At 38.2% G+C, this 15,440-nt stretch overlaps 1 protein-coding gene across 1 annotated transcript in view; it reads left to right on the top strand.

The window, feature by feature from the left end:
• Positions 1-15,440, top strand: part of LOC307034871 (seizure protein 6 homolog) — a 361,762-nt gene that overhangs the window by 178,634 nt on the left and 167,688 nt on the right. Inside the window, exon 4 of the mRNA XM_079673797.1 lies at positions 13,464-13,653. Coding sequence (XP_079529923.1) covers positions 13,464-13,653 — 190 coding nt within the window. The remainder of the gene's footprint in view (positions 1-13,463; positions 13,654-15,440) is intronic.

Here is a 15,440-nt window from a genome sequence, read left to right as displayed (position 1 = left end):
TCTTTCTCTCAATAATGGCTATTTAAACAAAAAATTAGTATAATTCAGACAGCAATATATTATATTTTTATATTTGAAAGAGTCCCTTTTTAAAGGAATAAATAAGGCTCTAAATATTGATTTAGTCCTTCTGTTTGAGGGCCTTTTGCAATCTACTAGTAAGATTGAAGAGGTTTAAAGTCATAGTGTCAGTGCACGGTATGTCGAGTTATATTCCCGGATCCAATGCTGGCACTGCTAATCCTAGAGCAACCAAACACTTTCTGACTTCCCAACTCCATTTCTGGTTCTCAGCTCAAAGTCAACTGATTCTTACTGAAGACTACATTTTAATTTATTAAAGGCATGTGTACTTTCTCATAAAAGTTGGATAGTGTGGTTTAAGCAGTTGCTAAAACAATATGAAACAGTGCAGTTTGGGAATATATTCAGCAGCGGATTAATCCACATTGGTTGTAGTGGCCGCAGTACAGTGTTCGTAATTTAGTCAAAGTAAAGTACAGAGTTGTTGATGTTAATAAATTAGTTTATGAATGGTTTTTGAACAACAATAAAGCTCCATGGCACGGAGAAAGAAGATAAATCAAGCTGTAATACACAAACACATGACTTGTCAGTAGATATACGTTGATTTGGGTCTGCATAGGCCTATGTTTTTACATTTTTGAGTAGTTTGGTTAAATAACGAATTACAAGGGCTTTCATAGACAAAATATAGGTATTAGCAGACACTGACTCTCACTGACTCTCCTCATTTAAATGTCTCCCTATTTGATAAAAAAAAACACCTACATTCTGTAGATTTTACAAAAAATCTTCAGCCTATTGTCATGACTTGATCTCCATGATATGATCATTGTACTGTGTGGTACTAATAATTATGTATGCGTCAAATATGATAAAAAAAACGCTGCAGTTACCTGCGTTAGCATACATGAGTGCTCCACATGGTGGATGGATTAAACCATTATACAGCTGATTTGCACATGGTGCGTCATAGGGACATTACAAGTCAGGCACATGCTCACTATGAAGGCACTGCTCATTCAGAACATGAACTGAGCATTCCATTCCATGGTTCAGGAGTGAGTCCTTAACCCGGAAATGAGTTTGCACTATAGCACTTCCGGATCCCTTATATCGTCAAGTCAATCATTTCTTAACCAGTTTTAGGTTTTAGGTTGGATTCCTAAAATAAGGTCTGTGGTTAACACAAGATATAGACATTTTAGAGTTTTATATCACAACATAAAATATATCAGTAAATATCCCACTAGTGAATGTCCGAAGCTTCTATGTGTCATAAAAACATCGACACGAAACAACAGAGCGAATAGACTTCTAAACTTCATCACCCCAAACATGAAGTGATGTCATGTGATTGTCGTTTCGAAGAGAAAGACAATTCTAAGTCACTGTATCTGTATCTCAATAAATAATGCCAGATGTATCATTTCACATGTTCTTATTGACAAAAGATGCGGACACTCATGAGATCCTTATCATCTTTATTCATTTAGTAGAGTTATTGGAAGCCTGTCTGTATTTAGTTTTCCTCCAAAAAGAAACACTGCCTTTTATTTGAATATCAGTGTGGCTGTGCTTGCTTTGGTGAGACAGTTTAGACGGTTAATAAGCAGAAAGAAAGCAGCATTTTCATCACTACTGGCCTTCACTGTCAGGCTCTGTTCCCTCTCCATTATGACCCACTCCCACTGAAGCAGATGTTTCCTCCACTCCATCCTTTACTCACCTCCCTCTTAATTACTCCCGTTAATTAGCAGACTCATACGACTCCCTATAGGAACATGTGTGGACTGTATAATATTCCTATCTCAGGATAGGGACTGTGATATTACACACAACATATATTTATATATATATATATATATATATAAATAACACAGCTTGATGCATTTGAGGAGCTGGTTCAGCAGTTTATAAAGCTGTAATCTAGATGAAGGGAGGCAGCGTGATGTTTTTAAGGAGGAGAGCAATTAGAGGGAGAGTCCTCTTATTCTCTGCTGGGCCTGCTTTCTATCTGCTTTACCCAAGATAATAAGATCAACAGAGGAGAAGAGGAAAATATCTAATACAGAAATACAGCATACAAGATTTTGCATTACGCTAGATCTCCCCTTGTATCTATTTCCTGTCTTCTTTTTAGTGTTGCAGCGTTTATTTTCACTTGTCTCTCAAAACACACACACACACACACACACACACACACACACACACACACACACACACACACCGACTTTGATCCATTAGTCAACACCGTATCCCAGGGTTCCATCTGTCCCTGTTCTGCTCTCATCCTCTATGCTGTCCCCCAAAGTTGTCAGCTTATATTTAATGAGGGAGTTTCAGTTGAATTATTCAGCTGTCGTTTGTTGCTTTTATAAAGTAAATGGATGTCAGAGAGGCTTTTCTCTTTACACCACAGCGTACGCTGTTCTCTTTTCTCCGCTGCGTCGCTGCAGAAGATAAGAGCTTTCATGAGGGTTTAGTTATTCAGCATGTAAATATGTTATTAACATGATGAAATAAAGAGGAACATATTTTAGTACAACGCTTTTAGGTACCGTAAGACATCCTGTAGCAGCCATATTGCAAGTTGTCAGTTCAGCAAAGAGTATTTTGAAGAACAGATTACACTCTAAATAATAATATTAAAACAAGAATTCAGAAGACTTTTTAATTCAATATTGGTTTTCATCAGAACCTTTTATTGGATTTGCTCATGATATTGATCAACGTTGCCTTTGCAAAAAGTATCAATTTTCTAGTCTAATTTGCCTTTGAAATATATTTTAAATACAGTTAGTGGTACTAATCAGTAATCAAAGCAACACAACCACAACCTTTATCTCATACCATCCTTCATAATATATTTGAACCCTCTTACCCAACATGTCCCCACCTGATTTTTTGCGTATTATCAACCCCACTTAAGACGTAAAAGTTGTTGTGATGTAAATCCTTTGTCATTAAATGTATGGCCAGTAATATATACACTGTATATCCATGTTCAATCACACTTAATCAAGTATTTATTTGCATATATCAGCAGTTTACCATGTCACAGTGAACTGCATTTGAGAAAAAAACAATTGTATCACATTATTTTTGCTAACTTACCGTAGATCTCATCCTATATTCTTGTTGCTTAGATTATTGTATGGTGTGGATAAACTCTTCACAATCTGCAAGTTTAGTTTCAAGATAGAAACCAACATACACAGTGCGATATATTAAACCACAATATAAACGTATTGCCCTTAATTGTGCATTTTCATCTTGTTTCATTTTTATCCAACTTGTGGTAGGTGGCTCTAGTGATATTGGTCAATCGACCACTTTGGTCAAGACTAAAATATCTTTAAAAATGGTTGAAATATTAAATGTTCAGCCATAACACTTTTTGCATTCATTCATAATTCCCAGAACCTATATCCCCAAGGGTTTTGGGGATGGGTTGTCATGACATTTAGTACAAACGTGTTGTGATGTAAATTCTTTATGAGCAATAATACTGGGAAACCAAAAAAAGCTGCTGAAAACCCGAACTGATGTCTTACAATACTGAACGTTTATTAAAAGGCTTGTCCAAGGAAAACAGAAGATGAATAAATGAACCCACTGTAAGTTGATAGGGTTAATTGACCAGCCTGTAATGATTTGATACCGCAAATGATTGCTGCTAGCTAGTGAGCTAACAACGGCAATCACTTCCTGTGACAGCACAGCAGCTGTGTGTAATTCAAGACAAAACTGCACGGTTGAAATTCACTCAGTGTGTAAGTATTACCAGTGCACGACAGGGCAGCGTTCTCAGAGAATCTTCTGAATCGAGACAGTCTGTGTCTTTAACAGCTTTTGTGCTATTGCTACTGCTTTATGAGGTGAAGCTAATGAACTGTAAAAAGAGGACATTTACAATTTAAGAGGGTTGAGTTTAGGACTGTCTAGTGTAGACAGACATGTCAACAGCTATCAGTTTACTAATCCCTCAGTGATCTCAGCTAGCTGTCAAAACAGTTTAATGTGGCAACTTGTTGACATGTCAATTTCCTTTAATACCTCAAATTTCCTTAACTGCTGCCAATAATTCATATTTGAAAGTATATTGTGATCCATTATAAAGTCAGCATAATAAAAAACATTCCAGACGTGGGTTCACCCCTCATGATTATGTTTGTGAGGTACAGTTATACAGAAGCTGGACTAGTACCAAGGCAAATTGGATTAAGTTTCCCAATGTTCCCCCAAGTGTTTTATTATCCCTGAGTTGAAGGCATAATGTGATTACTTGGTGATGCCCTTTGTTCAGCACACTATTATCCTGATGCTGTGTCCATGAGTTCATTAACGGTACATTATGACTTGTTAGACACAAGCACGCTGCAGAGGCCCAGTGCTCGTGCAGTGTGAGTCATTCATGTTGCGTTCAGGCTGGATGGACTACTGTACGTGGGCTGCAAGTAAAGCTTCAGTTTAAACAAGTGCACTGTAATTGAATAACGGACTGTACGTGCAGAATATGATGTAAGCAGTATTAAGTGGGTTTAAATGATAACAATCATTAACTCCTCTTGAAATTTAGATTTAAAACCCAAATATGAAAACTTTGTAACATTCAAAGGACTACATCTGACGATAAGTTTGACAAATTATTATAAAGTTTCACTTTCTAGCTTTTTTTCTCTACTGTTTTCAACTAATTTATATGGTTTTTCATTACTGTTTGTCTCCTAATGTGCTCAGTTGCCATGACCATACCTAAGTTGTCATCACGTTTCATCAGTGGCTAACCGTGTCTATCACAACTGGACCTTATGTAGACAGACCATGGATGTATTATAAGAACTGGATACAGCGTGGGAGGCGGGGCCTCGTTCATTCCTATGAGAGTTGCTCATTGGCGCATGAAGACAAAATCGCCCAACTTTTGAGAGAGCGAAACGTCACAAAAGTATTCATATAATCATATAATCCGTTCTTATTATGCATCCATGGGTAAAGGTACAACTCACGTAGTACTGAACACGTCACATGAACGTGCCGGGCGGTGCGGTCCCGTGGGTTAGATCCGCGTTCATAATGCCGAGGAAAATAACTCTCAGAATAACGTTATTAGCACATTTTACAACTTGAAGACCGAATGTTTTTAATAAGGCCTATAGGGGGCTTCTCAAACTCCGGACCAAGGTCCGGATCCGGACCAAACTGCAAATCAATCCGGACCAAACCTTGTGTCCCATTATAAAAAATAAAAATTATACAAAATTAAAAAATTAAAACTTTCTGATTCTGATGTAAATTAATGTATATTTTCTTGTGTCTGACGCGTTGTGAGAATGAACGTGCATATATATATATTTACTTGTGTGCGCGAGCATGACACGCATTGCAGACCGCAAGTTTACCTTGACTTTCTAATGCTTCTAATTCCTTTTTTGTTGAGGTTCAAGGCATTGACTACAGACAAACGGGGCCATTTCTCCCACTTGTTCAAGCCACCATACTGTATGTATGTATTGAATGTGTGTGTGTAATATACAGGGGCGCCATTTGCCGACAGGCAAGGCAGGCAAGTGCTTGGACCAGAAGGGGGCCCCCAAAGAAGGTAGATTAAGAAGGTCCACAGCAACGACTACATGAAACACCCTTTAATTGGGGCGGTTTTGGCGCAGTGGTTAGAGCGTTGGTCATCAGATCAAGGGGCTCCAGTTCAAATCCCGCCTCGGCCGCCACTGCGTCAGGCCGTTGTGTCCTTGGGCAAGACACTTTACCCGCATTTGCTCCTGTGGGTAATGTCCACAGTAATGACTCTTACATGTCTAATATGTGTAATGTGTCATTGTAAAGCGCTTTGAGCACCTGTAAAAGTGCTCTAATAAAAAAATGTAATGTAATGCATTATTAATTTACTGCAAAGACACGTCGGGAAACCCCCTCAAGGGGGCCCCATGCATCGCGCGCCGTAAGAAACTGCTTCTTAGTGGACCTATATTTGAATAATATATTGTAGGACCATACGGCATATTATATAAATAAATAAGGAATATTTATACTTTTTATTTTTCAAAATACCAAACAGATCATGCATTTTAGCCATTCCTCATTTCGCTCAATTTAACACTGTCTTTTCATGGGCTGATTCTGTGAGAACAGCGCCATCTACAGGCCTGGCATATGTACTACAGCGTCTCCAGCGCTTTCGAACGGCAATGTCCGTGGCTGTCTCCTCCTGATTGGTGGAGTTGGCCCAATAGCCGTAGCGCCACTTCTGTGACGTCATAGAAGTGTTCAAATCTGGATCAGTCTGTATCAGATCTGTTGCAGCCCCTTTTTAAGAGATTTGGGTATGGAGGAAAATTAAGAGGGTTGTGTTTTCTGACACTTGATGAGTTCCCTGAAACACCGGGGAGACATATTCATGTATAAAAGACGTACAAAAGTGCATTTTGCATGATAGGTCCCCTTTAAAGTAAGTCACACAGACTATCTCCTCTTTACTCTTCTCGCAGCAAGATGTCAGAACAAAGTGAAAAACAAACAATGGCATAAAATATTATTAATATGTCGGGTAGTAATAGATTTATTTATTTTCTTCTCAGAGTGTACCAGAATGCATAGTTTATGTTAGTATTTCTAAACATTTCTAAAAATCTGTAAACCCAACCCCCCTGCTGGGGTTGGGTTTTCAGCATGTGTGTCTTTTTATATAGTTCAGCTTTGATTCCATCATCTCATTAAACCTTTTAAAAGCATACTTTAGTTCTGTGAAGGGATATAAGGGATATATGCACTGTACTTCACTTTTATTAATATTGTATGCTGAAAAGCGTATATATTACAGCACAATTTTTTGTTGAATAGATTTGAGTGCTTCAAAATATTGGGTCGCGATGTCTTGACCAAGTAAAAAGTGGGTCCCGAGGACTGACCAGTTGAGAACCACTGTTCTAGAGGACCCTGGAACCGAGGGAAACTCTGAAAGAATACGCCCATCGGCTACAAATCAATATACGATTGGTTGATCAAACTGTCAATCCAAACGTACGCTCTGATTCAGTGCAATGGCCAGGGCATTCTATAAAGGATATAGAATACCTTGGTTGAAGAATATCCTACCCAGAGACCCAGAAAAATATCTGATTGGCTGCATTTCTTTTCCAACACAAAACCACTGAAATGCGTAGTGCATGGACCGAGAAGGACAAACAAATCAACGTAACACTGTAATATTACAGATCAACAACACAAATATGATTCTCATTTATTCATTTTATATACATTTTATTTCATTTTATGTATAAAATTATCTGAACACCTTGAAGGCCCTGAGGGTTCGCCACTGCGTTTTATTACTGGTTATATATGGAACAATATATTCCAAACACTGTGTAACCAGGGCAACGGTTTGACCAAGTGTTATCTAAAAAAAAAGTGAGGTTAGGCTACTATGTCGTTATTGGATGATATTTAAAAAATGCCGAATATCCCTATTGTGATATTTAATTGCAGATGTATTGCAGAGATTCCTGTGATGAAACGCCATATTATGCTAGAATAAAATGATGAGGATGGAATGAAAGGAATAACACTTTAAAAGAGTCATAATCTGCCCTTCAGCAGTTTGTCTTTCAAAGCAGTACCTTTAGCTGAATATGCTAAGCAAAATCAGGCTACGCTAACTAAATCCTCACACTCTCTCTAAACTTCATACAGCCTTACCTTTACTAGCTTTTTGTCAATCTAAATAGTTGTATATAAGACAAAGTTTTTGACATATGGTCTTGAGATTAAACACTATTTACTGCCAAATAAAACACAACTCTTGACAACACCCTGCTGAAAAAAACAGCTTAGACCAATTTAGCTTCTAAATTGACCAGCCTGACCAGCCAGTAGATATTAGGCTGGAATGGTTGGCTGGTTTAGAGGGGTTTTGGACACTTAGCTGGTCCACCAACTAGACCAGCTCAACCAGCTAAACCAGCCATCCTGGCCAGCTAAAAAACAGCATAGACCAGCATAGTATGCTGGTATGCTCGGCTGGTCACCAGCATCAGTCGATCACCAGCTTATGCTTAATAATATTATTAAATATACCATGCTGGAAGCTTACCAGGATTCCAGGTGACCAGCATACATTGTTTAAATACTGGTATGATTATATAAACCAGAGAACATAAATATATTACAAAGATTCATTGTGTCATGTATTCTGGTATCTACCAAAAATAAAGACATTGTATAGTGTAATAAATAGCAATACATAGCTAGTTAATATAATAAAATACACAGTAACAATACAATAATTATACAAATAACAACCAACCTGCAAATCAACCTTCAAAATTAATATATTATGTAAAACAGGTGCATTTTATTTAAAACAAAAGTAATAAATATAATTCAATTTTTAAATGGCAACAAAAACTGTAACACTATGTATGATAAGAAAAAGGCAACAAAGAAAGTGTTTTTTGTTTTTCCTTGTTCATGTCCATAATGTTAGCTCGGATAGATTAAATGTTATTAGATAGCTGTCATTGTGAATAGGTTGCTAATGTATACCCCTGTAATTATGTTGTATTGATATCCTTTTTGTTTTCTGTTGTTTTTATGTGTAACAAATGTGCTGCAGGTCTCCCTTGAAAAAGAGATTGTTGATCTCAATGGGTTTTTTCACCTGGTTAAAAAAAGGCTACAAACAATGTTTCCCGTTGTGTAGCGTCCAGCCTTTCCCAATCTAGCCTGCATTTCTGTCTGTTGAAAGCCACTTCTTGAAGCAAACTCAAAATACGTTTACAGATATAAGTACAGGGCCGGCCCTAGACTTTTGGGGGCCCTAAGCAAGCTTTGGCTTGGGGGCCCCCTCACTCTAGCGCGTTCTCACTACACACAACACGGAACCAACTTTTGTCTTATGATGTTAGCATAAGCACACATATTGTATAAATAAGCATATAAAAACCGTGGACCTAACGTCCTCTAAGGGGGTCCTCACCTCCTCTAGTGGGCATGCTCCCCCGGGAAGATTTTTTTTTTAATATTGAAGTTAAAAGCATGAATCTGGTGCACTTTGAGAGAAAAATTAAGAGATCTATGGATACATATCTCAACACCCATATGAAACAGAACTGTGAACAGATTTTTCTTTATGGATATCTTACAAATCACTTAAACTGTATTCTTGTTTTTTCATATAGTATTTCATAACTCTTTTTCATTTATTCTCTCTGGCTGTCCATCATATAATGTTCACATAGAAACTAGCTGTCAATAGGAATATACATTTAGATTATATGACAAAGTGTTTATTTAATATATCTGGCTAGCTATAGCTACTTGCTAACGGTTTAGCTTACCCCCGTGATTCAAAGTAACGTCAACGTAGCTGTAATTTATGCTTTGCTTACATGTTCGCATAACTTGGAAGTTTACTGACATTTACATACCTTGTTTACCTGGCTCAAGTGGTGGCTCTGGGGTTGTTGTGTGAGCCACCACTTGAGAATTGTCGTATTTTTTAAGAAAATGTTTCCTTATGTCCATCTTCAAAAACTCTGAGTCCGACTGACAGTTTATTTTAAACATTGTCACAGCTCACATGATAGGTACCTGTCAGCCAATAAGACAGATGTTTATTTCCATTCAACTCTCTGGTTGGTCTGGTGTCTTGCCTCTGTTGCATTCACTGAACACGGGAAATTACAATCCTGCCGTCCTCTCTTGTGTCATGATGAGGTTCAGGTAAAGCACGGTTAATGTATTATATTATTGACTCAATAATATAATACATTACTTTGAGAGTAGGCAATCTAGGCATATTAACACAATTAATTAAACATACTTATCACGGCGACGGTGTACTGAGATTTATTTATTTTTTAAATAAAAAATAAAAACAATTTTTTTTTTTTGCTAGGGGGCCCCTTAGTGGCTGCGGGGCCCTAAGCGGCCGCTTATGTCGCTTAATGGGTCGGGCCGGCTCTGTATAAGTACAATGTAAAAAGAAAATTGACATTTACGTTAACATTTGGGCTGCTGTGGTTGACGGAACTTGACCGTTAAAGTATGGTAAAATACATTACAAATTACAGTTGGTTGGCATAGATGTTACAGTCAACAATTGCTTGTGGTGAATTACAATGGCAAAAACAAATAGAGCTAGTGTACACGTTGCTGGGAAATAGAAGAATCGGATCAGGATTCGCTATTGGCAGACAATCAATATCAAATGAATCGGATCATTATTAGCATCAGCATTTGATCACCTTGGTCGACTTGCAGCCTAAATAGATAACTCCACTCCTCTCCTACCACTGCTTACCTCTAATGAGCCTTGGTAGAACTAGTGTCCGAGTCATAGGGTCCAGAACTGACTGAAGACTTGTGGAACAGAGGACAGGCACGGTTCCATGTACAGGGAACTGGAACTTTGATCAGGTGTTTTCATCTTTTAGCACTTACATAATTGCAAAGTGATTCTCACAACAAAAATAAAAAACAAAACAATATCAACAATAAAAAACAAATGATTAAAGGAATGTTAAGAGACAAATAAATTATAAACATTCTAAGAGGCCGACTACAAAAGCTAGACTCAATGGCTCTTGATCACATCAATGAGCAGTCCCAATAAATGCTGTTGTATAAAAAGAAATAGAATAGGTCCCAATTTCTTCTATTTTATTTGTTTTATTGATTGCTGATGGATGTTAAGATGTGTTTTACAATTATAACTAAAAGATGATTGTAATTGGAATAAAAAAGATTGCAAATCATAGTTTTAATAGAATCACTATATAGGGTTTACTCAACAGCAGTAAAGCATTAACTTGCTAAATTAACGTACACTGAACTGTAAAACAACTTACCACTATTTAGGAAAGGCTCTGGTCAGAAGGGTTGACTAGTAGGACAGCAACGAGGTCGAGGAGGTCTATATCATGTAAAACCATTGGTAGATGTTAGACCTGAAAGAAATATAAGGAAATAAGAGAAGACAGGAGGACAAACTATAACTTGCTTTTGGCATTGAAATGGATTAGAATCTCACCTTTTTCCTGGATGTCAGGAAGGCCAGGAAGTCATTCCCTTCAAGTCCGCAACCAGTCATAGGAGTTCAAATGCAAAGCCTGAACGATGACAGGAGCGGGAGACTTACATTTTACAATTATATTTTTAATTAAGACCAGAGCAGTGTGTACATATGCCCTGTACGACATGCAGAGAACAGATCAAATCCCCATAGTTAACTTTAGTCTAACTTATCTCAGTGGGTCTCAAATGGTTTGGTCACAAATTATTCAAAAGATTATTTCCGCGGCACACCTTCATATGGTCATTATCGTTATAAAAAAAAGAGAATAAAGGAAAAACAGTTATGAAATACTATATGGCAGTAAAACAAGAATACAGTTTGAAAGGGGAGTGATTTGTAAAATATCCATAAAGAAAAAGAACATCTGCTTACAGTTGTGTTTCATCTGGGTGTTGAGAGATGTATCCATAGATCTCTTAAGGTTGCTCTCAAAGTGCACCAGATTGATGCTTTTAATTTCAATATTTAAAAAAAATCTTCCAGGGGGAGCATCCCTCCGGACCCTCCTAGAGGAGGTCAGGTCCGCTCCCCGCTCGTAAAAAATAGCACTTTACCCCTGCCTATACAGTATGCCGTGAGCTGATTATCGAGCCTTCATTGTAACAGTCGCGGGTGTGCTGTGTATTTGCGTGTGGGGAGTTTTTTTGTGCGTGCTCTATAGTGCCCGTAATAGTGTTCACTGGAGTCCAGCGCCTCAGCACCCCCACTCAAAATACCTTCCCACGCCTCGCATGAGAAACAACATGCTTGCATTGGGACTTGTATATGGTTTTTCATCCCTGCACTTATAGTTTTGTACCACATGTTGTGACTGTCTGGAATACTGTTTATCATAAAGCATACAGGTTTAAGTATGTTACATTTAAACCACAGTTTGTACATTAATCTGATGTTTGGTTTGGATGTTTACACACCATGAACACACTGTTAACTGACACTTGTGTTCTGTCAGTGGATTCACTTCACTTCAGACTCTCTGCTGCTTTCCTCAGGAGAGCCGAGGATTCATCCCCCAGCTATGTGAGACAGCAGGCAGTTGATATGATCTATGGAGGGCCACGTGAAGACAAGACTCCCCCTTCCTTTTAATGCCTGAATAAAGAAGTACCTGCTGTGATAAAAGCTGATAAAAGCAACATTTCTCACCAGACGTCTTGTCAGCAAAGGAGACAAGCTGACAATTATCAGGCCTATCTGCAGTGTAATCACTGAGAAACACGTTGTCCTTTTGGCTTCTTCCATATTTCTTACTTTTGATTTGTGCCCAAGCGTTATGCAAAACAGACTTTCGAGGCTGTAATACATGCTGAAAATGTGTGTGGCTCTCTTCACTCCAATTTCCACTGACATTGGAATTAGAGAGGTCAACTACAAAGTAACTCAGGTCAACATTCTTGACTTCACCGGATGCCTATTCTTTTATTTTATTTCAATAGGAAATGAATGCAAGTGAATGCAAACAAGCCCTGGAACTTTGCGAATAATAACCTCTTTATCTTAAAGTGCCCAAAGCTTCAAATGTAAAATGTATCCATGAAGGCTGGCAGTCCTGTGCCCATCTTCATAGGATAGAGAATGTTGGTATCTGATCTGAAATTGGAAAATGCTCTGCTTTATTTCTCACTGGCTGATGAATGTGCATGGTGTGGCAACAATAATGGGAGCCACTCTGAACGAATGAACTCAGCGCAAATAATTTACAGAGAGTGCATCTCAGAGGTCAGTACCAGGATCAGCACAGCAGCTGACGGATGAGTAGTGGCCAAATGGTGGTACAATAACTTTCATGTCAGTGACGTCATTTGGCCCAAAAACAAGTTTTCCAATTGGATTGCATTGTGAAAGCAACATCTGTAAATGAACTCTTAAATAGCCTTTATTCAAAATATTAGGTCCTAAAAGTTGTAAAATGTGCCAAAAGCCGACTACAGAGTTATTTTCCTGCTTCATTTATTGAGCTGAGCCAAGACTGACCATGAAGCTGTCGTGACGAGGCGGACTGGAGGGAGGGTTTAAGGAAACTATAGATGCACATGCTCTATGGGCCCCAGGTAGTTTTGCTTTTGAAAGTAAGGCCATTTTTGCTTCTTGTGCCAAGCAACTTTCATAGGAACGAACAGGGACCCAATACATCTTGGACCTCTTGCTATGCAGAGTTGGATTATCCTGTGGTGGGTTGAAAATTCCTAACTGCTACTGCTGGGCCTTTTCTATTTTAGGGGTTCAATGTCAGTGTCATGCGTCGCCAAAAGAGATTCTATATCCCAGAATAGAGAGCTTTTGTTATTTTTTCTTTATCTGAGGTGTAAATGGTCTAATCTGTTTTTTTCTTTCCTTTCAGGTGATGAACGTGAATCTATCTGAGGGAGACAAGGTGGTGTTTGAAGATGTGGGCCAGGGTGAGAACTCAATGCTGGCCAATGAGTCCATCCTGATGAGGGGGTTGGTAATAAGAAGCCACAGCAATCAGATCTCTATCCGCTTCCACAGCCAGATGCCTCAGGTCGGATCAGCGCTGCTCAGATACCAAGGTGAGTGTGTATGACAGAACAAATTCCAGGTGCAGGATGTTGAATTAGACACATGAATTTTGCGATAACAACCAAAATTAAATTCAAATGATTTAATGCATTTTTGCTTGCTAATCAGCTTTTAGAGACTTTCTGTAATCTGGTTGTACTTTAGGTGCAAAGCCTGGTCGTGATGTTTGTCACAGCCTACAAAGGTCGATCGATCAATCAATCTTTTATATAGCCCAATATCATAAATTACATAGACATACAATTACATACAGCATATGAATCAACTTTGGCCTTTGGAAAAATTGAAGGGATCCCTCTCCCAACACTGACAGACGTGCGATAGATGTTGAGTGTATAGATTAACAAAAGATAATACAATTACAATATAGATAATCAAATTGACAACAGTGATAATGGGAACATGAGTTCATGCAAATAATAATAGTAGCATTAGAAAGTTGAAAGGTACATATTCTCTGACAGTCAAAGCATATACAGTAGTAGCATAACTAGGGGGCCAGCCCTAACTACAAGCTTGATTAAAAAGTATTGAGCCTAAGTGTCCATTTTAAACATATACTGGTAATACCGCATACATAGTTCCAATAATGTCATCACAATTCTAAAATGTTCCTTCATTTAAGTGACTGTGGATAAAAATAAATTGTCTAATTCAGGAAAAGTTGCCAAGAATACATGACATTCTATTGAAAACAAGCCCATTTCAGTGCATTCTCAGGACTATTCTTTACTGAGGATAAGCATATAAAGTAAAGGGATAGGCAATTTGTCGTGCATTATCACAATGTGTTACTGTCAGTCAGAAAATACATTTTGCTATCAGCCACACAATTAACTAATGCTTTATATTGTAACTACTTTACTGGACATTGCGTTTCAGGCTTTATCCAGCAGGCAGCTGATGACAGAGCAGAAATTGAAAGCCATTTTCTGAAGCTGCCTTTGTTTTGAAAACATATGAAGTTTTTTGTGAATGTGCGATGGGGTTCTAAGAAGACAGGGTCAGTCCTGATCCTGCTGGTCAAGTTTTAATCCCTGAAAAGTGTGTAGAGATTTCATTGATCGCCCTCCAAAGCGCAGATGGCAAGTGCAGTAGCGGCATCAACATCATTACCTGCTGCTTAAAGGCAATCTGTCCTGTGTTTGTTAGTTTCTCACCACTGCCGGCCAAATAAGAGTGGGCGAATGCTGACTGTAAAAGTACTTTAACGGGCTGAAAGACTGTCAAGCTTCCTATAAATGCTGTCCATTTACACAGAGGTCAAGATGTTTCTCAATACAATAAAATGTTGGGTAAACTAACATCATCTCACATTAAGCCTTCCAGTTGTACCCAATGTATGCAGTTCCATGACTGTTTAGGAACGTGCAAATGCAGATTTTTTTTAGAATAGGCGAAAATACCACTTTTGAACAGCTCACTAAAAATATATTTTGAGATAAAAGGCCAAGTGACCCTGTGAGTATGGCTATTCCAGTTTCTTAACTGTGGAGCTTGTTAGCTTCCTTTGCAATAGGACATGGTTGGTACCGAGGGACTCATTAGGTCTGCTAGTTTCATGTGGTAGCAATGTCTTTAAAACTGAGCCTTCTACATTCTCCAAAAGACAGGATCTTCAAGAGGTTAAGAGTCAGTTCAGAAAAGAAAATGCCCTCAATACATTCACTAAAGTTGAGGCAAAGGACAAAACTTTAAAGATGGGTTTGCAGGATTTGAAATAAGAACTGCATAAAACATTTATATGTTAAATAAAACAGTCTGTATTAACAGCAGA

Source organism: Notothenia rossii (assembly GCF_949606895.1).
Source record: "Notothenia rossii genome assembly, chromosome: 4".
Lineage (NCBI taxonomy): Eukaryota > Metazoa > Chordata > Actinopteri > Perciformes > Nototheniidae > Notothenia > Notothenia rossii.
The sequence above is the reverse complement of the archived record's forward strand: the minus strand, read 5'-3'. Positions and strand labels throughout refer to the sequence as shown.